Below are 23901 nucleotides of genomic sequence, written 5' to 3'. Positions count from 1 at the left end.
CCCATCCCGTTCTACCCACCCCATGTTCCTACCCGCCCCCATGCTCCTACCCACCCCCACGCTCCTACCCACCCCCACGCTCCTACCCATCCCGTTCTACCCACCCCATGCTCCTACCCATCCCGTTCTACCCACCCCATGCTCCTACCCGCCCCTACGGTCGCTCCTACCCGCCCCCACGCTCCTATCGGCTCAGACACAGGTGTCGCCAGCAGTGGAGCCGGGCTCCAGCTCTGTGCCAGGACGGCGTTCTCCCTCATTGCCTTTGTGTTTGGAAAGACAACCCTTTCTTTTCCTTTTCACGGTTCTGATGACTGACAGGCACACACCAGACTCTGGGCCTTGGGGTTAGCAGCTCATCCTCAGTTTCTACTTGATGCGTTTCCTGGTGTGATTTTTAAAAAAATACTGATTTTAATATATTTATTTCAGAGAGGAAGGGAGAGGGAGATGGAGATAGAAACATCAATGAAGAGAGAGAATCATGGGTCAGCTGCCTCCTGCACGCCCCACACTGGAGATTGAGCCGCAACCCGGGCCTGTGCCGACTGGGGAATCGAACCCTGACCTCCTGGTTCATAGGTCAGTGCTCAACCACTGAGCCACACCAGCCGGGCCTGGTTTGATTTTTTTAAAGTGAGACATATAAAATTCCACTTGGAAAAATGAGCATTTAATGATCTTAAACAGAAGAAATGCATTTTAAACAGATCCCACCTCACCCCTGTGCACTGCACAGCTGTCCCTCCCCCACCCGCCCCTCGCTGCACGCTGTCTGCCTCCCTGCCCTGCTTGTAGTGAGGGGCCGGGGCTTTCTGAGGACGACTTCGGGTGACAGACGGGAGCCTGTGTGTGGACGAGGAGGCCCCTGGTCACCGTGCAGAAAGCCATCGCGTGGCGTCGGGAGGTCTCTGGGGAAGTCCACAGACCACTGCCCCCGCCCCCCCAGAGGGAGTCCCCAGTGAACTCAGCCTCCGCTGAGCGCCTGCCCTTTGCCGAGAGGCGCCCTCCCTGGGGCCAGACAGGTGAGGACGGCGTCCCTCCGGGAGCCGCTGGCCGTCTGGTGTGGTCAGTCCGTCTGGGGCAGGAGAAGGTCGGTGGGAGACAGACACAGTGACAAAGCAGTCAATTACGGGTGTGGGTGTCATGTGACTGTGAATAAGCTACTTTTATGGTTGGGTTTTTTGTCGTCATAATTGTCTGGACGCTCTGAGGTGATCATGACCCGGCTCACCCTCACCTGTGTGACTGAGGTGCCCGGGAAGCCCTGCTTCCTCGCACCCGTGGCCTCTCACAGCCTGAAGGGCCCCTGTGGCGGGGGGGGGGGGGGGGTTAGAGCCACGTGGGCACGGGCCCTTCTGTGAGGAGAGGTGGCAGCGACGGTTCGCCCACATGGCGGGGCGTTTGCCCTCGGGATTTGTTTTGCCTCCAGAGATTTCTACGCTCCCCGGGGCCCGACGTGCACCAGGTGGTGTGCGTGGATCCGTCTAACCTCCTCCCTGGACACGGAGGCAGGGCCACCCTCCTCGTCATACGTCCTCCCTCAGACCGGAGCTGGCCCCGTGATGCCCACAAGCTCATTGGTCTTTGGGCTGAGCTGCTGCCCAGGTTACCCCACAAGGGGGTCAGCCATGACGAGCTGGCACTGCTGGTCCCCGGTCACCCTGTCCTGGCCTCGCCAGTCATCAGGGACACAGCGAGCCCGGAGTCCTGCCCACGCTAGCCCTCTCTCCCAGGGGCTCTGCCCACCCGGCTAAGAAGAGACGCCCTGGGCCTCACTCCCACCTCCCCTCACTCTCCTGGGTCCCGGGTGCTGTCCTTCGGGACAACGGCCGAGCTTAGACCAGGCTGCGGGCTGTTTGCTCCCAGTCACCAGTGAGGGTGGGTGGTCAGTTTGGGTGGTGGGTGGTCAGTATGGGTGGTGGGTGGTCAGTGTGGGTGGTGGGTGGTCAGTATGGGTGGTGGGTGGTCAGTGTGGGTGGTGGGTGGTCAGTATGGGTGGTGGGTGGTCAGTATGGGGGGGTCAGTGTGGGGGGTGGTCAGTGGGGGGTCAGTGTGGGTGGTGGGTCTTCAGTGTGGGTGGTGGGTGGTCAGTGTGGGTGGTGGGTGGTCAGTGTGAGTGGTGGGTGGTCAGTGTGGGGGGGTGGTCAGTGTGGGGGGTGGTCAGTGTGTGGGGGTGGTCAGTGGGGGGTCAGTGTGGGGGTGGGTCACGCTCCTGCCCTAAAAATGGAGCCAGTGACCGTTTGTGCTAAGAGACACTGAGAGGACTGGCCGTGGGTCCTGCCCCGCTTGTCCTGTCACACGCGTTCCTGTCGGGTTCCTCTTCTCCTCCCCGTGACCTTCCGTAAGCCTCCACGAGTGGGTTTATTCTGCCTCCACTGTGAGCCCGGGCCCGGGACAGGGACTTGCACTCACAGATGGACCGTTAGCCCCGATGAGGCGCGGACTCATGGGGAGCGAGTGTGTCCACCAGCTGACGATGCCTCGCTCGGGCCGAGTGGAGCAAGAACAAGGTGACCTTCGGACGGAGTCTGGGGCTTCGGGGAGGTGGCCTTACCTGTGGGCGCTGCATGGGGCCCACACTGGCCTCCGTGCATAAGGCGGGAGGAGGGGCCAGGGTGCTGCTGTCAGACAAGTCGGAACCTGAGGACTCGCTCTGAGGACCAGACGCGGCGTTCCCTCTGGTGACGTGGCCCCCGGTGCTGTTTGCGCCTGCCGGCCTCTGGCTGGCTGTGGTCGTAAGGGCAGGGCGTTGTGGTCCAAGAGTAGGTTTTGCCCGTCATTGAAAGTGCAGACCTTGCTGTTGCTGCCCCTGGTGAGCAGTCTGCCTGGCAGTGGGCTTGGTGTAGGAGGCACGCTGGGGTGAGACGTGCTGCTGAGGTCGGCACCTGCCCTGAGCCTTCTTTCCATTGCGGGCTTTCCGAGGACGGTTGCTACATGGCTTGGGAGGACCTAGCAGGGGGCAGAGGGCAGAGGTGAGCACCCTGTGTGACCACCACGGGGCAGGCCCTCGAGGCAGCGAACAAGTCCCTGTTTATGTGGAAGGGTAGCCCCGCCTCTGTTTCTGTGGTGCCGGTGACGGTTTCTTTATAACGTGGTCCTTGCCAAGCTGTGCATCTCTCGGAGAAAACACTGCTAGTTGCTCTCATGAGAAGGGAGGACGTCGGCCCAATTTAAAGGAACAGTCGGGGGGGCGGGGCTAATTTTATGGGTGGCCCGTGAGTTAGTTATGCTCTGTGGGTACACGTATAAAAGGAGCAGGGTCCCAGGTAAGCTCAGGCACAAGGCCTTTTGGGGTTCCCCTGCCCCTGCCTGGGATTGGGGTTGGCAGAGCTAGTTCATCCCCCGATCCTGGTCATTTGAGGGGAAGGCAGGTCAGGGTGCATCTCCAGTGGAGGAAGCGAGTGTCGATCAAAACCCCAGTAGCTGCATGTCAGTGACTGCCCTGCGCCAAGGACTCCTGTGTCTGCTTCTTCCTCGCACTTTCCCATTTCATAGGCGAGGAGACTGAGGCTCCAGGATGAAGGCATTTTCTAAGCCCCAGCCTCCAGCCCCAGGACGGACGTCCAAGGCTGACTGGCACGCACACTCCTTGTGGAACTGCCCTGCCTTTGGATGAGGCGATGCGGGCCTGCCGGGAGGGGTGTGACCTGCTGGCGTCGGCCTGTCCCGCTGGGACTTCAGACCAGCCTGGCCGAGGACTGGGAGCGGCCGTGCCTCAGCTGTGGCCTGGACACTTCAGAGTCACAGCTGCGAGCTGTTGTCCTGGTGTCCCGTGAGCCGAGCCCCGAGTCGCAGGGCTGCACAGAACAGCCCCGTGGACTGGCGAGTCGGCGCCTATAAGATTAGCTCCCCATCCCTCAGGCCCCCTGCACCTTGCAGGCAAGACCAGTGTCTCCCGTAGCCGTGGCCTCCGGTCTGGCTGGCCGTTGGGAATCGGGCAGTATTGCAGTTTCACCGGGAAGCTCCTTGTGAGTCATTGCAGAGCTGAACGTCAGGCCGTGCAGAAGGCCCTGGGCCGTGAGGACGCTCTTGGTGCTCACACACCCACAAATGAGGCAGCTCGCTGATGGAGGGGGTGTGGGATGAGCACTTTAGGAAGCACTGGAATATCAAAGATGAGACAAGGCTCTTAGAAAGTTGATGGTGCCCTTAAATAGTTTGCAGAAATGAGCTTTCAGAGTGTCTCATTTTATACTTTTTTGTTCTTTAGAACAAAGTAGTTATAATTGCATGTTCTCACCTAAGTTTTGTCAACTGTAATACAAAATAGAATTATCCCTCTAATTTTAGTCCCGTTTTTTTCAAGGTAGAGAGAGACCCATTCAGACTCGTTCCACCCCGTCAGCCAGACCACGTACAGGAAATGAGGTCCTTGTTCAGGTGGCTTCTGTGAGGCTCAGCCGCCCGCCCCGTCCCATACGGGGGAGTCTCAGTTAACGGCCTGTTCTTCAGAGAAACGAGGTTGAGGAGGCTTTGGCAGGCGGTTTGCAGCTCTTCAGCAACGGGAAGGAGTAAATGGATTGTCTAAACGTGCCCACATGTGCCTCCCTGGTCTCTGAGACACTCTCCTGAGGGAATAGGCCGTCCTTGTTTCTAATGGCTTTTGAAACCATGACCATCGGAGACCATCACTTTCTTATTGCCTCCGAATGGTGTTATTGCACCCTGATTGCGATTCCATTTAACACGGCTTTAAAATGCAATACTCATCAGGTAGCCCTGTCCAGACTACTAACATCTGAACACCTAGCAGCGCTGTCTGACTCGGTGCCCGAGGGCGCATTGGAAGAGCCACCTTGTCTTCTGGTCTCTGGGGAAAATTGCAGCGTAAACGGAGCAGTCGCTTCCCTGATCGCCACAAAGCAGCCCTGGAACTGGACGGCACGCCGGGCCGGGCCTGGAGGGCGCAGGCTGGGAGCACGGCGGCCTCGTGAGGAGAGCTTTTGTCCCATCTCTTTGGACTTCATTGGACTCGACTTCTTAGACACACAGGAGCGCCTGGTCCCTTTCACAAGGCGGTTTTAACGCCCAGGTTCCCCCTTCTCTCTGCAGACGCCGGCTCATCTCGCAGAGGTCCTCGCTGGAGACGCTGGAAGACATTGAGGAGAACGCCCCCCTGCGCAGGTGAGTGTCCGTCCGTCCGGCCTGTGTTTCTGTGTGTGAATGGCTCGCTGGACTAGGTCACGGCCAAAGTTAAAATTCCTGGTCTGCAGAATTGAGTGTTTAAAATGACCTTCTGAGCCCCAGGGTCAGAGTTTGGCCACCCCTGCCCTGAGGCCATGAGGACTGGAAAGGATTGACCTCCGAACCCATCCGCTCTGGCATCCCCCTGGGCATGTGGGGGCCCTTCTCCCTTCCTGGGAAAGCTGCTGGCAACAAAGCAGCCCAGCGTGGCCCGCAGCTCCAGGGGCTGTTCCATTTCTCCCTGGAGATGAGAGGTGCTGGCAGGCACCTTTTGGGGTGACTGCAGTGCTGAGCTGTGCCACCTCCTCTAACCCCCTCTGCCGCCCGCCCGTCTGCGCTGTGGGCCACCCAGGCCCCTGGAGGAGGCAGCACTCACTGCCGCCCGCTGGTGGCCGGTGGGGGCACCTCCTGCGGAAGGAGCTGAGCGAGCTGGGCGCTGCCTACAGGGCACGCGTGGCAGCGGCCGGGGGCCTGCGGAGGATGTGCCCTCAGCTCGCACCAGCTCCTCCGGGAACCCACACCTGCCTGGGAGGTGCTGACGTGGAGGGAGGCCGCTCACCCTGGGGCTGGCTCCTTCCCGGCCCAGAGCCTCACCCCAGGTCCTGGGTCTTGTGCACAGACCACCGGGTGGAGGGTGGAGCATGGGCAGGCCTGGGTCGGGTCAAGCGTGTCAGATGCCCCTGAGTCTCATCATTGACTTTATTCCAAAGAGACACGGGGCTGACAGTTCACTTTCCACTTTGATGTCTTTGTGAAGACGGCTGTGACCTCTGGGCCCGTCCCAGGTGATTGGCGTGTAGCTTCGTGACAGATGGGGCGTGTGCGAGCGCCCTTCGTCGTCACTGTTGTAAATGTTGGGAGAAGGGGTGCTTCCTGGAGAGGGTGCTGTAAAAGCTGCACCCAAGTCCGTGAGGCTGGGCTGGTCCAGGTGGTCAGCGAGCGGGGGAGGGGGGAGGCGGGGGGGGGGCGGGGGCGGGGGCGGTGCTCAGGAGGCACCGGGCGGCTCTGGCGTCCGAGCAGGTGCCACACACGGGACGCCGGTGCGCAGAGCTGGAAGCCCCCGGGGTGTCCCGGGGCCCGAGCAGCTCGTCCTCAGGGCGCCTGTGGCCACGCGACAAGGGGGCCGGTGGGAATCCGTCGCTCCCCTTTAGGGGCTCCAGGTGGTTAAGGGGCCGAGGAGGCACTGGGCACGGCGCTCCTGTCACACGCCCGTCACCCTGCACCTCTCAGAATCGGCCCGGGCTGAGCCCCTGGTGGCACACACAGGCAGAGTGAGGCCAGCTTCTCTCCCTCAGCTCTTCCAGAAACTGCTGAGCTCCCAGCAAATCTTGTCCAAATCCAGCATTTAACAGTCAGTCAGAAATCAAGGGAATTGAGGCAGCTTAAGAAGTCTTCATTTTCCCATGGACTTCTTTCTTAATTAAAAACTTTTTCTTAGAAATTTACTTGTTCCTAAGAAATAAAATTAGCATGGCAGGAGGGGACCTTAGGTTAGGAGTCAGGGGACTTGAGGGCTTGGCCGGATTCTTCTACAGACCTGTCACGTGGCCTTGGAAGTTCCCTTAGCTTCGCTGCGGCCTCAGTCTTCCCGTCTGTAAAATGGGAGGGGCAAGGGGCTGCGGTCCTCCCAGCTCCCGGGTTCTGTGAAATGAATGTGTCGTTAATGGCACTGGTTTGGGGGACCTGGGGGGGAATGCTAATGCCCAACTTGCTTTTAAACTCGGCACATTGAACAAGTGGCTCCAGGGCATGTATTAAAAGCCCTTTGCATCACTGAATGTGTCCTGTAATCAGTGCTAACAAGAAAGAGCTAATCTTTCATTAAATTAGCTTTTAATTTAATCCTACTAATTTAATTTTGCATCACTTACAGTGTATGTTTTAAAATGGATGTTTACATGTTAATTCAGGCGGTTTCGAAATTAATTCGTTCTTGCTCACCCTGCCACAACACGTGCTCAGCCTTCCGGTTTCCTTGGCAATGGTTGCTAACGTCACTGTTCTCCGGGGCGTCCTTAGGCTCCCTAGGGTGGAGCTGAATGCTTAAAAAACGCGAGACAGCACGGCTCTTGAAAGGGAGCCCAGGCGGCTAGGATTGGGCGCTGAGAGCCACAGAAGGCACCTTTGTTAGTTCTCCTTTTGCAAGTCCTGCTCTCTCTTGTGCATCAGAGTTTGTTAGGAAGCGTCCAAGAACTGAGCATTTACACGGAGGGGGGTTCCTCCGGCTGGTGGTTCCCTAGTGTCCTAGAAACAAGGACCCAGGACTCCCTAGGTGTCCAGAAACCTCCTTTACCGCCCCCCCCCCCCCCCCCCCCGTTTCCAGCCTGTCTGGGTCCGTGGGGACTGCCTGGTGCCCCTCCTCCTTGCCCTGCTGGTGCCAACAGCCACCGATGACTCCCAGTTCCTGCAGAGGCCTGGGGGGCTGTGTCCCCCGACCGGCAGCCCTTTCTGCAGGCCCAGAGGCAGGGAGCAGCGGGTGTTCCTCCTCTGGCCTGGGAGGGTGCTCAGGATGGGAAGGTGCTCACAGTCCTGCTCACCCTGCTGTGGCCACTGCCCTGGACTGGCCGGCCCAGGAAGCTGTCCTGTGGGGAAGGCGGGGAGGGTGTGAGGCACAACTGGCCCCCCGCCCCCCCCGCCCCGTGCAGAATCCCCTGGGAGCTTCCTTACTCTCTCAGAGGCCCCCTCGCCAGTGACTGTGCTTCGAGAATCTTCTGCAGACCTCGAGTGACTGCAGACTCCAGCATTGATTTCTGGGGTAGAAGTGAGGCCATTGAGGTCCTGGGTCTGCTCCACAGAGCTGGCTGAGAAGGCAGGAGGAGCCCCAAGGAGACTGAACCCGGGTTAGAGCCTGAGGGGTGTGGGGTTTGGGGGTGCTTGTCCCCGAAGTCCACAGGAAGCTCTGCTAAGTGCCCTCCAGCAGGCCGTGCAGGTCTTTGAAAGAATCTATTTAAAACCAAGAACTCAGGACCCTTGGCAAGGATGCACTTTCAACGTAGGGGGCGGGTGGTGACAAGGTGTGCACCCTTTGAGGTTGATGGTCTCAATAACCACAACACATATGTCATGTGTGTGCATATTTGCATCCATGTGCAAATGCACGGAGGTGCAGATTTCCATTTGACCGCATCATGCGCCACCTACAGCTGGCGAAGCTCTGCTACACGCCACAGCGGGAACCCTCACAGCAGCACCAGGGAAGGGACGAGTTTGCGGGTGGGGGCTGCGGACCCTGCTCGGATGCAGCGACCTGACTAGAGCCAAGGCCAGGGAACCCCGTTTTCCTGCAGAGTCACCCCCACATACCTGATGTCACGCCTTTGCTTCTGTCGCACTCCTGGCTCCACTGTGATTGTTTGCAAGTGAAGTCACATTTGAAGGGGCTGCTTCTTAGAAAGTAAATCAGTGTCTGCCCTTTGGCGAACGGCCTCTGGAAAGACTGGCCTTCCTAGAGGTGGGTCAGGGGGCTCGGGGGACGGAACCCCGAGGCCTGGACCTAATTCCCCGAGGGTGGCTGAGGGTCTGTGACCCCGCCTGTCCGGCCCTCAGCCCGCCTGCCCACACTCACCTGCGTGTTGGTTCCCTTGTTACTCTAGTCCCCGAAGCCTCAAAGCTCAGACCTGACTGAAGTTGGGGACCCGGCCCAGACCTCGCTGTGGCTTCGGCAGTGGCACAGCTCCCAGCAACTTCCCCTCTGAGGCTAAGTCTGGGGTCCCCACTCCCAAGGGCAGAATCAGCCCTGGGGCCCGTGGTCCGAAAGGTCTAAGTGAACAACAGCGTTTGGTAGGAAAAACCCAAAGAGAAAAGTCACAGCTCCCTTCTCTAAGAAAAGACTAAGCCTCGTTCTGTGGGGGTGTTTGCTCTCCTCGTGTTGTTGCAGCTGCGGAGCTTGGACTGCACCCGGTAACTGTGAAAAAATACACACAAAAAAGACCTTTCAGCCCACGGGCCGTGCTGTCATCCCCGCCGTGCAAGCCCATGTCGTACATTCCAGGAAAAAATAACTTCAGTCCAGGTCGTTCTGTCCAACAAATATTTATTTAAAATTTATCTTAAAAGGAAAAGAAGCCGGCCCCTCTCATTTGAGTGAAGCTCCAGGTGGAGTCCAGTTGAAACCGAAGCAGCTCAGGCCAGAGGCTGCTGACGAGAAAGATGGTTCCGGCTGTTTCACCCCGACTTTCCCCCACTTTTCACCAGGCTGCGTCCCCTCGAACCCTTAGGTTCACCGTCTTCTGTTTCCGTCCCCTGCGCGGATGCAGGAGGGCTTTAGGATGGCAAGCGAGACCGATGTCTTTGGAATCCGGGAGGCTGTGTTGTTGTGACTGAGGACAATGGTTTTCATGAGCTGGCGTTTTGGAGACTCGTATAAATTACTATCAGCATCATCAAGGAAGTTGTCTGTCGTCGGGGTTTTTTTAAGCTTCCTCGTTCCCAGCCATATTGTCCTCATTATCCTGGGTGACTCACCCGTTTGTCTGGTCTTTCCTTCCTGTCTTTGTGTGGAGATGGCTCGGCCGTCCAGCGGCCACTGACTGCATTTTTTAAATGACCTTGTTTTTCAGATGTCGGACTCTCTCCGGTTCGCCCAGACCGAAGAGCTTTAAGAAGATACATTTCATCAAGAACATGCGGCAGCACGACACGAGGAACGGCAGGTACTTCACTCAGACGCCGCCCTCGTCTCCCGGGTGTAGGAGGGGTGGGGCCGGGGGAAGCGCAGGCTCTCCCGTGACCTTTCACCCGCCTCCCGCCAGAATCGTCGGAGAAGTCTGTAGAAGGCAGTGCTTCCTCACACTGCCCGGAGGCTCGGTGAGATTTAGATTAACCGCACGCTGTGTCTTTTTTTTTTTTTTTTAATATATTTTTATTGATTTCAGAGAGGAAGGGAGAGGGAGAGAGACAGAAACATCAGTGATGAGAGAGAATCATGGATCGGCTGCCTCCTGCAAGCCCCCCCCCCTGGGGATCGAGCCTGCGACCCAGGCATGTGCCCTGACGGGAATCGACCCGGGACCCTTCAGTCCGCAGGCCGACGTTCTATCCACTGAGCCGCACCAGCCAGGCCGCACTGAGTCTTGAATACAACACAAACATATTCGCATGGAAACCTTTGAAGAGAAAAACAGCTGAATTTTCGTGTTTTGTCTTTTCCCTTTTCTGGTTTGTTGGGCTGTTTTCTGTTCCACCTGGGCCGTGCGCCTTGGTCAGCTGATGCCCCCAGGCCTGTGCGGGGGGGGGGGGTCGGGGTGTGGCTGTGGAGCTGCAGGAGGGGAGCGTGGCCGTGCCCGCAGGCGCCCTGGGCACTGGCTGTGCTGCCTGGCTGGTGGCACCGGGCGCCTGCTTCTCCAGCTTCTCCACGTGGCCTTTCGGAAAGCGCTGGTCATGAAAGCTTACACGACCCCGATAGGAACGCCGTCCGGGACACGTAGATCGGAGTCATCGCTGCTGGCGCGTCGGCGAGGGGAGGCTGCGTGCATTCGTGGCAGCGAGGGCAGCGTTGGACCAGAGCCCACGGCGGCTCGGGGTCCCTGGTGCTGCACCGAGGGGCAGCTCCCTCTGCTGACCTCTGACCTGGGTAGTGGGTCCCCCGAACGGGGGCGTTAGGGACACTGTCCCAGGGCCGACCACTCTGCTTGATGTTCTAGTTGCAAAAGGCCCCTCATGTCTGGTCCATGCAGACGAAAGGGCTGTTAGACTCCAGGAAGGATGAGGGCCAGCGTGACTGATTGGCTGTAAAGCACATTGTACAACATGAACAATCATGATTACAGTTTACAGACTTGTTTTCCTGAAGTTTATACCTACTTTTTAAGCCTTACTTGAACATAATTAAGGGCTATTCAGTCATTTTAGAATAGCAACACTGAGCTCTTTTGTCCAATAATATTTACACAGTCAGCGTATTTTCTTATTTCAGTTAAAACGTACCCAACTGGGTTTGTTAAATAGACTATCCCGACTCGCTCCCCCCTTCTCCCTCACAACCATGTGCCTCGCCCACTGAGCCGCCGCGTTTGTCTCCTGTGGCTCCCAGGCCCTGAACCAGCCTTCCTGACGCCGTGTTTACTGCGACTGCTCGTCCTTCAGCCACGTTTCTGTTTCTGTTTCTGTCCATCCTCTTCGCCCGCGGAAGAGGCAGGGAAGCCTCCAGGTCCTGGTGGTCAGCGGCAGAGCCGCAGGAGCGGGCGTGTGACACGCACCCCACCTCCGGGTGCGTCGGGGCACAGGCCAGGTGACGCCGGGACAGTGGGCAGTGAGGGTGCGGCTAATGCAGGGTGTGCATCGCCGGTGCCATTACGGAGCCGCCTTGCCTTCCTTGGCAAACCCTCGCCCCGGAGCCACAGGCACAGCCGAGAGCACGCTGCTGCCGTGGTCCTGCGGGGAGTCGCTGGGGCAGGAGAGGCCGTGTGCTCACCCGACGGTCTGAGGACCGGGATGGGGACAGGAAGCAGGCGCTGGCCGCTGTGAGGGACGGCAGGCTGTGGCCATGGCCTGGCCAGTCGGGACTAACGGCCCAAAGGGGCACGAGGACGGCAGGTTTAGGAGCAACGAGGGATGTTCTAGATGGAGGACGGCCCGGAGGACGTCGGGGGGACAGTATGCGTCCTGAGGTGACGGAGGGAACTGGGGTCGGGAGCTGACGAGTGGGAGGACGTGGCCCAGCTTTCCGAGAGAGAGAGAGGAGTGCCCACGGCCGCCGTGCCATCGTCCTGCGGGGGGGGGGGGGAGGGAGAGAGGCCGGGGACAGCGGACGGCTGCGGTCCGCGGTGGGTAGGAGGGTCCTGCTAAGCTTGCAGAAGCCCTCGGGGGGGGGGGGGGGGGAGTGGGGGCGTGGCCTCCTGTGCCCCCTCATCGGCACTCGGGACGCCCACAGCGTGTCGGGGCCACTCACACACGTTTCCTGCCCACGCTGGGGGCGAGGCTTCACGCAGGAGGCGGCGTGTTCATGAAGACGGCGAAGGTCTCGACCAGTGGTTCTCAGCCTCCCTAACGCCGCGGCCCTTCAATGCAGCTCCTCATGTGGTGGGGACCCCCAGCCATGACATTATTTTCGCTGCTACTTCATAACTGTAATTTGGCTGCTGTTATGAATCGTGATGTAAATATCTGTGTTTTCCGATGGTCTTAGGCTGTACAGCAGCGGTTCCCAACCTGTGGGTCTCGGCATTAGGAAGGTGGAGAACCACTGGGCGAGACTGAGAACAGAAGGGAGGGCCTCAGGGCCGCTGTGCCCGCCTTGTCCTGCCCCCGGGGAAGGGAGCCGCTCAGCCCGACCTCTGACCCCTCAGGGCCCCTCCCGCCCCCTGTGACTCGGGCTGCGGGCGGACGGGCGCTTGCTGTTCCGGTGCCGAGGCTCCTCGGTCCCCAGACCTGCTGCCGTGGCAGAGGCTCCGGCTCCGCCAGGACCAGAGGGCGGCTGGCGGGAGGGAGGGCCTCTGTCCTCGGACACAACGCCTGACCGACCCTGAGTGTCCAGCACAGTGTGAGGTAGAAGGGGCAAGATCAGACACTGAAAGCCAGACGTGAGGAAAGACAGTCCCGTGTTACCCGGAAAGCAACTCAAAACTCCCGTCAGCCTCATGGTCAGTAACGTCAGGTAGCTGCTTGGAGACACAGTCGGGGCCTCGGCGTCCGCTCCCCCGCCCCGTCCCCCCCCCCGCCCCGCGTCCCCCCCCCCCCCCCGCTCTCTCCATGACCTCAGACCCCAGGCAAGTGGAGGGGAAGTGAGCCTTGGCGGGAGGCGTGGTCCGATGGCGGGTGGATCTGCTTCGAGTCAGAACCACCTCCCCGTGTCCTGAATCAGGGAGCCCCGTGAGGCTGGATTGGGGGCCTGCCGGAGTGAGCGGGTCAGGGGCGGGTACCAGGACCGAGGCCACCGGCAGCCGGAAGGGGCACGGCCTCCTTGGAGCGTTCAGAGGGTTGTGGCCGTGCAGGCGCTTTGGTTTCTGGTGTCCGGCTCCAGCCCGGGGAGGGCACAGTGTGCTGTGGAAGGCACCCCGTTGTGGCGCGTTGGGGGCACCCCCAGGGAACAGGCAGCCGGCTGCACTGACCTCCCAGCGTGCTCGGCCCACACCTCAGCCACTCAGCGGTCCGGGCCCCGCCACGTTGCGGGTGCGTGGACAGCCTGTTCCAGTTCAGGGGGCGGAGGAGGGAGGGCGCCACGGAGAAGGGGGACCTAGAAGACGGGCCTTGGAGGGGGCTGGGCCGGGACAGGTCTGGAGCAGGGACCGGGCCTACAGGTGAGCACGGGAAAGGGGGAGCCCGGGACGAAGGGAAGCGTGGCCAGCACGGCGGTGAGTGAGGCGGCACGGGGCGTCGGAGCGGGGGCGGGGGGCGCGGGGGGGCGGGGCGCGGGGCTGGCACAGTCAGGTGGGAAAATGCCTTGCAGGCCTACGCCATACGGGCTGGTGGCGCTGTCGTCACGGAGCTGCCAGTCTTCTGTTCATGGCTGCCCACGGCCATGTCCACGGCCACGCCCATGTTCCCGAGAGAGGAAGGGAGAGGGAGAGAGAGGAGCATCAGTGAGAGAATCATGGACCTGCTGCCTCCTGTACGCCCGACTGGGATCCAGCCGGCAACCCGGCATCCCTTCGTAGTCTGAACTTCCCGAAATCTTTGTTCTCCCCAAACCCAGCCAAGCAGTGCTTTCTTTTCCGACTGTCACGTCCAACCGACTTCCCCACCGCCAGCCCGTCTCCGGGTGAGGGCAGAAAGAGAACTGGGTGCGTATGAGAGGCAGCCGATGGGTGTTTCTCTCCCTCCCTCCCTTCCTTCCCCTCTCTCTGAAAAAAAGAAAAAGAAAAAAGAACTCATCACACCACCTTCAGCCACACGGTCTGCACCGCGGCGCCTCACCCTCGGCGTGCTCCCCCACGGGACCACGCACTCGCTCGGGCTCGGGTCCCTCTCCGTGGGCGCCTCCCGCCCCCACCTCCATCTCGTGGCGTCTTCCCTCGCCGTCGGGGTTCCTCCGAACCCCGCTCCTGTGGAACCCCGTCCCTGGATCCAGGGCGCACCCCGTCCAGCATGGCCTCACCCTAGGCTGGGTGCCTCTGCCAGGCCCCTGGCTCCAGGTGAGGCCACACTCACAGGGCCAGGACTCCACACGTCCTTTGGGGAACACGGCTCGACACGTTCTCGGCGTGTTCCTTCCTGCTCCCTGGGCACGTGAGGGTGAACTGCAGTGTTTGAGAGTGTTTCTGCCTGTGTGCCCGGCACCCACGTGGACGCCTGGCCCGTGGATGCCTGGGCTGTGTCCCTGCGTCACCGACTCGGCCACCACGTGGTGCGTGCCGTTCTCTTCGCCCCAACTTCCGAAGTCGGCTGCCTGCTCTCTGTCTGGAGGAGAACACTCCTACCCACTGGAACGTTCCACCTGGAGACCTCGGCCCCTCACGGCCAAGAGAGACGCCTCGAGGTCTAGAAATAGAGCCAGTGCTGGTTTGGGCGTCAGAGGCAACACGACAAGCCCTGGATGACCCTGGCCCGTCTGCGCAGACACCGGTCACCGGGCTGCGGGCTGAAGGCTGACGTGCCCGTGGCCATGGGGCTCTGTCGGCTCGGGGCCGAGTGCATTTCCCTGCTGTCCCAGGCCCTCCGACATCTCACCAGGGCGTAGGCTTTGTGGCCTGAAGCGCACGTTCCCTCAGACCAGAAGCACGTTCCCAAGCACAGAAAGGGCTGCGTGGAGGAGAGAGTTAGAGGGAGCCTCCTGGAGGGCTTGGAAGACCCTGGGCCCGAGGGAGCCCAGCCTGGGCTGCCGCGCTGACGGGTCCTGCGTGCGGGACTGTGATCTCGAACCCTCAGAGGCCCAGCTCTCTGCAGTTAGTGCCTCTTTCGAACCCCTCCCCTCCGTGTACTGCTTCCTGCTCATCCTGACGGGACACGGCTTCGCGGGCCCCTTGCGCAGGAGGGAGGGCGCCCGTGGCCGGAGGGAGGCGTGGAGGCGCCGGTTTCCGAAGCGGCCATCGGAACGGAGCGGGGCTGTCATGTCGTCCTGTGCTGCGTCTGATCTGCTACTGCAAATGCACACACGCGTGTAGAGGCCGCGAGTCTGACGTCCGTGTGCGTGTGCAGGGCGGACGCTGCCTGGCGCTCACCAAGAGCGAGTCGGCACGTTCACAGGAACCGCCAGGTCGGACCCCGCGGGGCTCTGGAGCCACGGCGTGGAGCCGCCGGTGTGGGAAGCAGAGGCACGAGCTCGCCGCGCGTTGGTGTTTGCTGCTCAGGCCGAGGCCTGCCGCCCCCGGATCCCAGAGCTACTTCGGGACACACGTGGGATGTGTTCTCGGCGGCCGCATGGACTGTTTCCGTCTCCGTGGGGCGGGAACTGCTGCAGACGCGTGGACTGCTCCCCTGAGAAGGCGGGCAGGTGCCGGTGGCCGAGAAAGGAAGGACGTGCCCAGAGGCATGTGGTCCTCCCTCGCCTCCCCAGCCCGGCGGCTGGACCAGAGGCACCCGCTCGCTGCTGAGCCTGCCCTGTTGGCGGAACGAGCTTTTCTGAATGGGCGCGAGCTGCCGGCCGCCCCCAGGCCTCCTGGCCAGACCACAGCGCGAGCTCCGTGTGGCCGAACAAGGCAGCTCATTGACTGATGGCACACGGTGGCCGAAGCCGTGGAAAGAATGCCCGCATTTCGCAGGCATGTGCATGCCCTCATGCTCTTGTTCTAGTGGAAATTCCCAACAATCTGTGTGGGAAGGAGGGCCCTTCAGCCCTGAGTGACGAGATGCCGTCGCTAAGCCAGACAAGTCTGCCCGACGCCTGCCTTCCTCGCGTGGCACGGGGAGAGGGGGGGTTCAGGCTTTTCTCCTGGTGGGAAGCGGGTTGGGGCTGGGGGGGTGCAGAACCTCTCTCCTCCCCTCTGGACAGGGGCCCAGGCTGTGCAGAGCGGGGGACACAGAGCCCTGATGTCACGGCTGTTGTGGGGATCGGTCACCTCCGTCCCCACCCCACGCTCCGCCTGGTGACCAGCAGGCCAGGCTGAAAGTCACCCTCAACCCCCGGAGCCATAGGGTGCCCCGCCCACAGGAGCAGCCTCTCTGGCTCAGGGAAGAGCGCAGCCTCAGGCCCACGGGGTGATGGGCCCACGGTCAGTCACCCCGCGAGTGCGTCACCTCCCGTGTCCCCTTCGTTAAAATGTTTAGAATCTGGCGTCGGATAGACGCTGTGAGCAGTTGCTATTACGTCTACTTGAGCCAATCGGCAGGTGCGGACCCGGGAGCGGGAGGGGGGGATGCAGGCCTCGGGGCTGTGGCAGCCGATGAGAATCCCCTCGAGGGAGAAGAGGACCTCTGTGTGTGTGTACGTTCACAGACGGGCCACACGTGTGGTCCTCTGTCCGTGGAGCACAGACCGCAGGGTTCTCGGTCCGAGACCCGCTGGTGAACCCCCCCAGGACGGGGCTCTGACTGGCTCCCTGTGCTCCATGCGCTGTTGGGTGTTCCAACAGGCGGTTACAATTCCTCTCCGTTCCGTGTGGGACCCGGGCTCAGAGGAAAGCCCCCCGGAGTGTGAAGCTGGGTCCTGTCGGCCACTGTGGGCAGGCGTGGCTGTGCAGGGAGCGGCGCAGTCCTGTCCCCGGTGACGGGGCTTGGTGCTCCCAGGGCGTTGGGGGGAGGGGGCTGCCAGGTGCCGCACTTGCGCCCTCCGCCGGAAGAAGGGAGCGGCCCCTGGTTAGCCGCTCGGGGTCCGTGCCCCCCTGAAGGGGGAGTCGGGAGCGGAAGCAGCGCCGAGAGGAATGAGGAACTCGGGGGACGGGCCGTGCTCCCTGGGGAGGGGCCTGCGGAGCCAGTGGTGAGGGACAAATGGGAGTTGACGGGCGTGCCGTGTGGGCACAACAGGCAGAAGGAATAGCCAAGGACAGAGGCGGGCAAGGCGGGATTTGACGGAGGTGTGCACGTCCTTCGGCGTGGTGAGTGAGGGGCGCGGGGGGTGCCGTGTGTGAGGACCAGAGGCAGGAAGAGCGAGGAGACAGGCCGTCGCCGTGCTGAGAAGCCTGACTTGCGAGCGTGAAAGCCACGGCCGGTCACGGGGAGACAAGGTCAGAGCCCCCAGCCTGATGCGTGCGGGGCTCCAGGGTGACGGTTACGAAGGACAGAGAGCAGGAGCCAACGTGTCGCCATGGCACCCAGAAGGTTGTTTTTTAATTTCCACTCGTTTCTCCGTTGTTTGCACCCGTCGTTCTTTCGCACGCGTTCTTCTCGACGCCGGGGTCAGTGCTGTTGGGAGCTCGCTGATGCCTGTCTGCGTGCCGCCGACCGCGGGAGAGCCCGTGGAGAGCCGTTCCCAGGAGCGTGTCGCAGGACGGAGGCTGAGGCTGCTGGTCCTGTTCCTGCGTTGGCCCCCAGAGCTCGCGCTGCAGCTGAGAGACACGCCTGGCGAGCACCTGCGTGTCTCCTGCGCGGTCCTGGCCCGTCGCTCTGGCTCCGTGGTGCAGGTTCATGGCTGCGGGCGCAGCACCGGGCACCAGCTCAGCCCCACACCGTCTGCCTGGGCAGCCACAGCGAGCAGGTCGCACGGAGGAGGACTCGCGTGCCGTGCGCTCCTTGCAGACCCGCCGGGCGGGGTGTCTCGCCTGCGGCTGACGTTGGGATCAGAGGCAGCGCCAGCGGGGGCCGTGGGAGGGGCGGGCACCGCTGCGAATCCCATGCGCGCTTCATCGCTGGGGTTTTTTAAACTTAAGAGTCTTTGCATTTAGTTTGTTCCTTTTCTGTTTTGTTTTGTAGAATCGTCCTCCTCAGTGGCAGGCGGTCCTTCTGCAGCGTCTTCTCCGTGCTGCCGTATCGGGACAGCGCCCAGCCCGGGTACGTACGCGTGTCCTCGTGGCTCTCTGGGCGCGAGGCTGTGCGACCACGTGTGGGAGGGGCTGCCCTTTCCCTCCAGCAGCTGGCCTCCCTCCGACACTCAGAATGGAGTGTGTAAACGTCCCAGGAAAAACCCTGCCTTCTTTCAGCCAGAAAGCGTCCTGCAGGGGTGTGTGTGTGTGTGTGTGTGTGTGTGTGTCCCCGTGTGTATCTGTGTGTGTGTATCCCCGTGTGTATCTGTGTGTATCCCCGTGTGTATCTGTGTGTGTATCCCCGTGTGTATCTGTGTGTGTATCCCCGTGTGTATCTGTGTGTATCCCCGTGTGTATTTGTGTGTGTGTGTATCCCCGTGTGTATCTGTGTGTGTGTGTATCCCCGTGTGTATCTGTGCGTGTGTGTGTGTGCGCGCACGTGTGTGTCCTCGCCATGCTGCCTGCTGCTTCTGATGTGCACGTTGGCATCTCCTGATCCTGTGAAGCAAGGACAATGCAGGGCCCACCCCAGGCCCCGGGCCTTGCCAGCTCTGGAGACAGGTCGGTCAGGAAAGGAGTGACCCAAGCCGTGTGCCCACTCTGCCTCCTGTGCCTGGGCTTGGGGCTGGAACCCGACCAGCCCGCGGAACCGGTACCAGAGCCAAGTGGACCAGAAGCGGAGGAGGAGCACCTCTCACGGTCAGCAAGCTCCCCTGCTTGCTCCTGGCTAATCATCGTACCTCTTCATGATTAGGTCCAGAAAGCAGGGCCTGGCTCCAGCATCGGAAAGATCTGGGTTAAACTCTAAAAGCCCATTCGATCGTCAGCTGGTGGCCTCATGAGCCGCCTCAGTCTCTGGCTATGACATGGAGACACCAGTGACCCCTGTGGACTTGTGAGGTCTTAAATAGGGCACAGGAAGCACTGGCCCGAGCCCAGGGCACAGCAGGCCCTGGAACCGTTAGCTTCCGTTCCCGTGTCCCCAGGTCTCTCAGGTGCTCACACATCCCACGCTGCCCTGCTGTACTAGTAATTCTCTCTCAATCGTCTGCCCTCCTCTCCTTTGCTCTGACAAGACTCCGCCTCTGTCTGTAGAGGACACCTCTTTGTGCCCCAGAGCCTGGCTCGGGGCCTGAATCTTCCTGGAGCCTCGGTAAGTGCTGGGGGAGCAAAGTCCCAGCAGGCAGGCAGCGAGGGGACTACTGGAGTGCGGGTGGCTCTCAGCCTCAGAAAGAAAGCAGGGGGGCAAGTGAAAGTCACTCTGCAGAAGAGGCCTTGGGGAGAGAGGTCAGCTGCGCCCCAATGTGCGAGGCTCAGGCAACTCGGGCGCTGGCTGCAGGCTCTCCGAGAACCTACGGAGGCAGACTGCACCCATCACAGCACCCACCGCAGCACCCAGAGGCCAGAGCTCTGTGGCCACACTGCGCAGCCGCGGGTAGAAGGTGGGGCCCCAAGGGAACGCGTTGGCCTGGCCAGCAGGCACCCGGACGGGTGCATGTGCAGCCCCAACTTCATCCCAAGAAAGTTTTAAAAACAGGAAACTCAAAGGACCCTTCACTGTGCACTGGAACCCCTACATGGAGAGCATCCGTCGGGGTGGCCTGATCTCCTCCGGTCTGTCTGCTGGCCTCCGCGGCTGCCGGAGCGTCCCAGCCCCTGTACCCCCCCCCCCCCCCCCCCCAGCTTCGTCCTTGGGTTTAAGCTGAACTGGACTGACTTTGGTCCTGACTTCTGCGAGCGAAGCGGACAGGCCAGCCTGGGGGGGGGGCGCTTCACGTGTGTTCCTGACTCAGTCGTCCTGCTAGGCCCCTCCCCGACACCAGAGTCGAGTCAAGTCGAGTCGGAGGGAGAGCTGTCCAGCCCCCACCCAGCCTTCTCATGTAAATGGATTCGTACAGAGACCTCGACTGCGCTGCGGTCAAGCCCTTGTGTTAAAGCAGTGGAAGCGGCACCTTTTCTCAAGAAGCCAGGCAAGCAGCCCACCCTCTGGCTCACGAAGCGGAAGGGCTCTCGGCTGATCTGAAGAGCAGGTTGGGGGTCCGAGGCCTTACAGGCCCTCCTGCCTGAGGTTCCGGGTTCCTTGCTGACTGTCTTGGTGCAGATTAGTTCCCAGGCCCCTGTTTACTTGGCGTGTCCTTCCCAGAACTCCTGAGCAGCACCTGCCACGTGGCCTTGCCAGCCCGAGGCTGCGGCTTCTCTGCTGGGGAGTGAAAGGCCTTTTCCCTCGCCCTCCCTCTGCGTTCGCCCCGTAGGGAGGTTTCTAACCCTTGGCTCTCTGGTCCTCGGCTGGGAACACCGTGGCTTGTTGGTGACAGGCTGGCTGCCAATGGCCCACACTGTTTGGTCTTGGTTGTTTGTTTTCTGTCTCTTTGTTTTGGTTAATCCTCACCCTGGGAAATTTCTTCAATGATTTTTAGAGAGAGTGGAAGGGAGGGAGGAGGGGAGAGGCAGAGAGAAACACTGATGTGAGAGACACATGGATAGATTCCTCCTGCTGGAGCCCTCACCCGGGCAGGGGGTCAAACTTGCAGCCCTGGTACGTGCCCTTGACCAGGAGTTGAACACGAGACCCTTTGGTCTGTGGGCAGATGCTCTACCCACTGAGCCACACGGGCCAGGGCTGTTTGGCCTTGCTTGCACTTTCCTGCCTCAGTTTCCCTATTGCACTTGCCCTGGGATTTTCCCAGCTCCTTACTGCCCTCTGAGGTAGGAGATGCTTCTAATAACTGTCTTCTTTTCCCGTTGGGAATTCAGTCTTTCCCGGGGCATGATCGGCATGGAGGGGGCGCAGGGCGGGGTGCATTCAGACAACACCCAGCTCCCCGTCCCTGCCCACACCCCTCGGGTCTCTGGCTGTCAGCAGTTGGCTTGCCTCGCCCTCCGTCAGCTCCGTGTCACCTCCCAGCCGAGCATCCTGTGGTCGGCGTGAAATGTAAACAGCATGCAGCCGTGTGAGCAGATCAGCACAGGCCTTCCTTTTGCGTGTGCTGGGCTTGCTTGAAGAAGGGACAGTCTTGGCTTGAATGTGGCGTGGAGTTGGAAGGGGGTGGTCTCCCCAGGTCAGTTCTGGGTGGAAGTCGGGAGGGGACTTGTCTTGTCCCTGGAGCCCCTCTCAGTGTAGGGGCGCCCCTGCCTTGGTGTCTCCCAATCTCTCTCTCTCTCTCTCTCTCTCTCTCTCTCTCTCTCTCTCTCTCTCTCTGTCTCTCTCTCTCACACACACTCACACACACACATTCACACACACTCTGGTCCTCACGCGGCCGTGCTGGCCATTCCTCCTCGGGTGCAGGTGTCGGCCGCTGGCCATTCCTCATCTGGTGCAGGTGTTGGTCGGGAAGATGTGGGATCTGCTGGCAGCTCAGACGGAGGCTGTTCAGGTTGCTCACCCTTTCAGAGAGCACAGCCCTGGCCCGGAGCCCCTGCCCAGTGGGTGCTGCTGGGAGCAGTGGGTCTCGGGAGAGAGCGGACAGCCAGGCAGGACCCACCAGCCCTGCTCGTCTGTGGAACCGGCTGTGCTGTCACGGGCTGAGCACTGGGGCACATCAGGAATGAAGGCTCTCGCGCCTGCCCCTGCGGTGGGCGCTCACTGAGCGTCGCTTTGGGCCCCTTCCTGCTCCGTCTCGAGAGCCCTTGCACTGCTCTTCCCGGCTCTGCCCCAGCACAGCCATCGGCGGCTCCCCGGCCTCGCCCGCCGTGCGTCCCGACCAGCGAGGCCCACCGTCAGCTCCGCATTCACTCGCTCTTCACCTGTGTCCTCAGCTGCCTGGGCTGAGAACCCCCGGAAGGTGCACAGGTGTGAAGGGAGAGGGAACGCCCTGAGCAGCAGTGAGCAGCCTCACTCCCACTGGGGTCTATTTCCTTCCAGTCTTTCCTCGTTTCTCCTTCCTGGTGCGTGTCCTCGTATGGACTGTGACGGGGCATTGTTTGGTTTTGATCTTTCTTGCTGGCGCGAGGAAGCTCTGCCAGATCCCACCTTTTCTAACGAGCGTTTTGCAGCCAGTTACACAGAAGGCAGGCAGTGTGGCCGTCTCTGCCGCAGTCGCCGTGTCATCAGGCCTTCCCGTCCTGTGAACGCTCCTCGGATTAAGCTCGTAAATTACACGTGTTCTGGGCCGAGTCCCAGCCTGAAACCAGCGCCTCTCCTCGCCGGCAGTTGCCAAGGCCGTCTGGGTCTCGGTGCCTTTTATCCGCGTGAGTCCCTGCCTTCTCCCCCTTGGGTGAGGGTTTGTGTTTGGCCTGGCGACACTCCACTGACAAAGGGAGATGAAAGCAAGTTCTCGCCGTTTCCTGAGTGGGCAGCCCCCACGCCGGGTCCACCCCTCCAGCTAAGACCGCCTCCCCCCATCTCCACCATCCTCTGGGCGGCCCTGGGACCAGGGATCGAAGCCTGGGAGCTGCACGGGACTCTGGGTGCAGAGACAGAGAGCGGAGAAATCATGAAAAGCCGGAGCGGCTAAGGAGAGGATCCTGACGGGAAAGAAAGGCTTGGAGAGGGAGGTGGGAATAATGTAAGCGTGACCTCTAAAGTGTTGCCGAAGGTCAGCCCGGGACCCAGAGCTTCCTCCTGCTTCTCCGCCCTCTACCACCCTCTGGCCTGTTCCTCCTGCGACCGGACCTCCTGCTTGGACCCTCGGGCTAGAGCAGCTGCAGGACAGGCTGAAAGGGCGTCCTGTGGGCTACGCTCCTCCATGGCATCCTGTCAGCGGGAACGGGCACGCCCCGTCCCAGACAGCCGACGCCACAGCTCTGGGAGCAGGGCCCCCCTGTGAGCGGGAGACTGCAGGCCTGGAGTCGGAGCAGCCCCAGCGTGCCCCCTGCACACGGGCTGCGTGAGAGCCAGATGGGCTTCCACCCCTGAAGGGGGGCACCCGCAGGCCTCTTGCACGTACAGGGTGGGGCAGAGGAGGGCTGCCGTTTCCATGGGCAGTGATACAATATTAATAAACACAAGAATAAGCTCGGATCCTCGTACAACTGTGAGCCTACCTCTATTTTAAATTTATTCTAGAGAGAATGGAAGGGAGAGGGGGGAACATCCATTGGCTGCCCCTGCACACCCCCTCTTGGGGATTGAGCCTGCACCCAGGCGTGTGCCCTGACGGGAATTGAACCAGCAACCTTGTGGGCGATGCCCAACCCACTGAGCCACACTGGCCAGGGCTGTGAGCCTACTTGTGCCGTGTAGATGGATTGGAAGGAAGTCGGGGTGAGTCCCGGAGCTTGTGGTTGAGGATTCTGTAAAACAACCACGCTCGTGATCCCAGCAGAGGAGCGCCTGCACGGTGTGTGTGGGGACAGACCCCTGAGAAGCAATCCTGGTGGACGGACAGTCACGGGGTGAGTGCACGCGCGCCCTGCGTTTTCAAAGTGTGTTTGATGCTCACGGCCTCTGCAAAGGTTAAGAAACGTAAATAGGCCCGGCCGGTGTGGCTCCGTGGTTGAGCGTCAGCCCGGAACCAGGAGGCCACGGCTCAGTTCCCGGTTCAGTTCCCGTCAGGTCACAGGCCCGGGTTGCGGGCTCCGTCCCCAGTGTGGGGTGTGCCAGGGTCAGCTGATCCATGATTCTCTCTCCTCATCGATGTTTCTGTCTCTCCTCCCTTCCTCTCTGAAATCAATAAAAATATTTTTTAAAAAGAAACTTGAACAGCGTGAGACATGAGGTCGTGCAGCTAAACAAGCTGAGCAGCCCGCCCTGGGGCCGTGGCACGCGGGGAATCAGAGCAGCGGTCCTGTCGGGGCATCTGTGCCCACGAGATCCCGTGCTGAACCTGACCGACCGTGCTCACCTGCGAGTCCAAGCGACACGTAAACCGTTCCGCTCGCGGTTTTGGACGAGACCCACACGTGGCCGTTGAACTTGCCTCCGTTCCATGCTTAGAAGGAGGCGGAACATAAATAAATTCATATGTGAACTCAACATGCATCTGGGAAAATGATCTCT

At 60.9% G+C, this 23901-nt stretch overlaps 1 protein-coding gene across 1 annotated transcript in view; it reads left to right on the top strand.

The window, feature by feature from the left end:
* The window catches only part of CABLES1 (Cdk5 and Abl enzyme substrate 1), a 73671-nt gene that overhangs the window by 34879 nt on the left and 14891 nt on the right, over window positions 1-23901 (top strand). The window contains exons 2-4 of the mRNA XM_028155794.2: window positions 5056-5127; window positions 9747-9839; window positions 17911-17988. Of these exons, the coding sequence (XP_028011595.2) occupies window positions 5056-5127; window positions 9747-9839; window positions 17911-17988 (243 nt within the window). The remainder of the gene's footprint in view (window positions 1-5055; window positions 5128-9746; window positions 9840-17910; window positions 17989-23901) is intronic.

The sequence above is a fragment of the Eptesicus fuscus genome, chromosome 12 (genome assembly GCF_027574615.1).
Source record: "Eptesicus fuscus isolate TK198812 chromosome 12, DD_ASM_mEF_20220401, whole genome shotgun sequence".
In the NCBI taxonomy this organism is placed as follows: Eukaryota; Metazoa; Chordata; class Mammalia; order Chiroptera; family Vespertilionidae; genus Eptesicus; species Eptesicus fuscus.
The sequence above is the reverse complement of the archived record's forward strand: the minus strand, read 5'-3'. Positions and strand labels throughout refer to the sequence as shown.